The following is a 1,504-nucleotide window of genomic DNA, read 5'->3' as shown; positions in this document are numbered from 1 at the left end:
TTTTTAAAACCCACTTATCTAAACAACAAGATTGAAGCCCAGGCGGATCAGTGGTACTGTAGTTCTCCGTCATCTGCAACTGCTTCAGTTCCAGCTACTCCACTCACTGATCAATTTCGCTAGTAACAGCAGAAGCTTTCCTTACCCTTTCACTGGCCTTTGTTACTACGTCCGAAGAACAACACGTACATTTGCACCTAGAAAAAAATAATGAGAAATTTGAATTTTTACAAATGAAGGGAACAATGGTAAACAGACAAAATCACATCATCTAATATCAGTTGATTCGAACGATCTCAAAGCATTCCTCTTGTTCTTTCTCTTATTAAAGCTCTTTCTCGTTGATATGCGGCTGCTTTTTCCTCAGTAGCCACGAGTCTAAATCTTCATAATCACAGGTAAGTGACTCAGAATATTTTTTCGAAGTCAAACGATAATTCCGAAGTCGATAAATTATGATAGATAAAAGACGAAGCTCATACACTGACAGCTTCGAAGTCCAAGTCGGAGTCCATCAAGGCTCGGTGTTGAGCCCCCTCTTGTTCATCATTGCTCTGGAAGCTCTGTCCCAAGAGTTTCGCACAGGATGTCCTTGGGAACTGTTGTATGCTGACGACCTTGTACTTGCTGCAGACTCCCTGGAAGGTCTACAACGGAAGCTGAGTGTTTGGAAAGCTGGAATGGAGTCGAAAGGTCTTCGTGTAAACATGAAGAAGACAAAGGTTATGATCTCTGGACCGAACCTAGGTAAACTGAAAGACTCTGGTGAGCACCCTTGTGGTGTATGTAGGAAAGGAGTTGGCGTAAACTCCATTTTCTGCCCTGGCTGTGCACACTGGATCCACAAGAAGTGCAGCGGTATCCGTGGCAGGTTAACCCCAGATCCTTCTTTCATGTGTAACCGGTGTCTGGGCATAGCCCGTCCTATCGATGGAAGGCCATTTGACTCAGTCACTGTTAATGAGCAACATCTCGATGTTGTGGACTGTTTTTGTTATCTTGGTGACACCATTGCTGCAAGCGGTGGCTGTGAAGCTACCACTGTAACGAGAGTCAGAGCCGCTTGGGGGAAGTTCAGAGAGCTTCTTCCTCTACTCTGTTCAAAGAGTTTATCCTTACACACGCAGGGTAAAGTGTATAACACCTGTGTCAGGGGCGCCTTGCTATATGCATCTGAGTGCTGGCCCCTGAGGCAAAACGATCTGGCACGGCTACTTAGGAATGAAAGAGCTATGCTCCGCTGGATATGTGCCATAAAACCTACTAATAACATCAATACACAGGACCTCTGCCTGAGGTTGAACATAGAAGATCTTGGTGCTGTCCTCAGGCAGAAGTGTCTTACATGTAGATGGTTTGGCCATGTCCAGCGGAGTGAAGAATGGATTGGGAGAATAGGTGGCATGAGGGTAGACGGTCATAGGCCCCGTGGACGGCCACGGAAGACATGGCAGGAAGTCTTATCTGAGGACCTTAGGGAGTCCCGACTGATGCCGGAGGATGC

The 1,504-nt window shown here is 46.3% G+C and overlaps 1 protein-coding gene across 1 annotated transcript in view; it reads left to right on the top strand.

Annotated features, from left to right (window-relative positions):
* The first annotated feature begins 455 nt into the window (after positions 1 to 455).
* LOC138031393 (uncharacterized) overlaps positions 456 to 1,504 on the top strand; it is a 1,116-nt gene continuing 67 nt past the window's right edge. Inside the window, exon 1 of the mRNA XM_068879095.1 lies at positions 456 to 1,504. This exon is cut by the window's right edge and continues 67 nt beyond it. Within this exon, the coding sequence (XP_068735196.1) occupies positions 456 to 1,504 (1,049 nt within the window).

Source organism: Montipora capricornis, chromosome 14, assembly GCF_036669925.1.
Source record: "Montipora capricornis isolate CH-2021 chromosome 14, ASM3666992v2, whole genome shotgun sequence".
Taxonomy (NCBI): domain Eukaryota; kingdom Metazoa; phylum Cnidaria; class Anthozoa; order Scleractinia; family Acroporidae; genus Montipora; species Montipora capricornis.
Note: the sequence above shows the minus strand (reverse complement) of the source record. Positions and strands in the feature narration are given on the sequence as shown.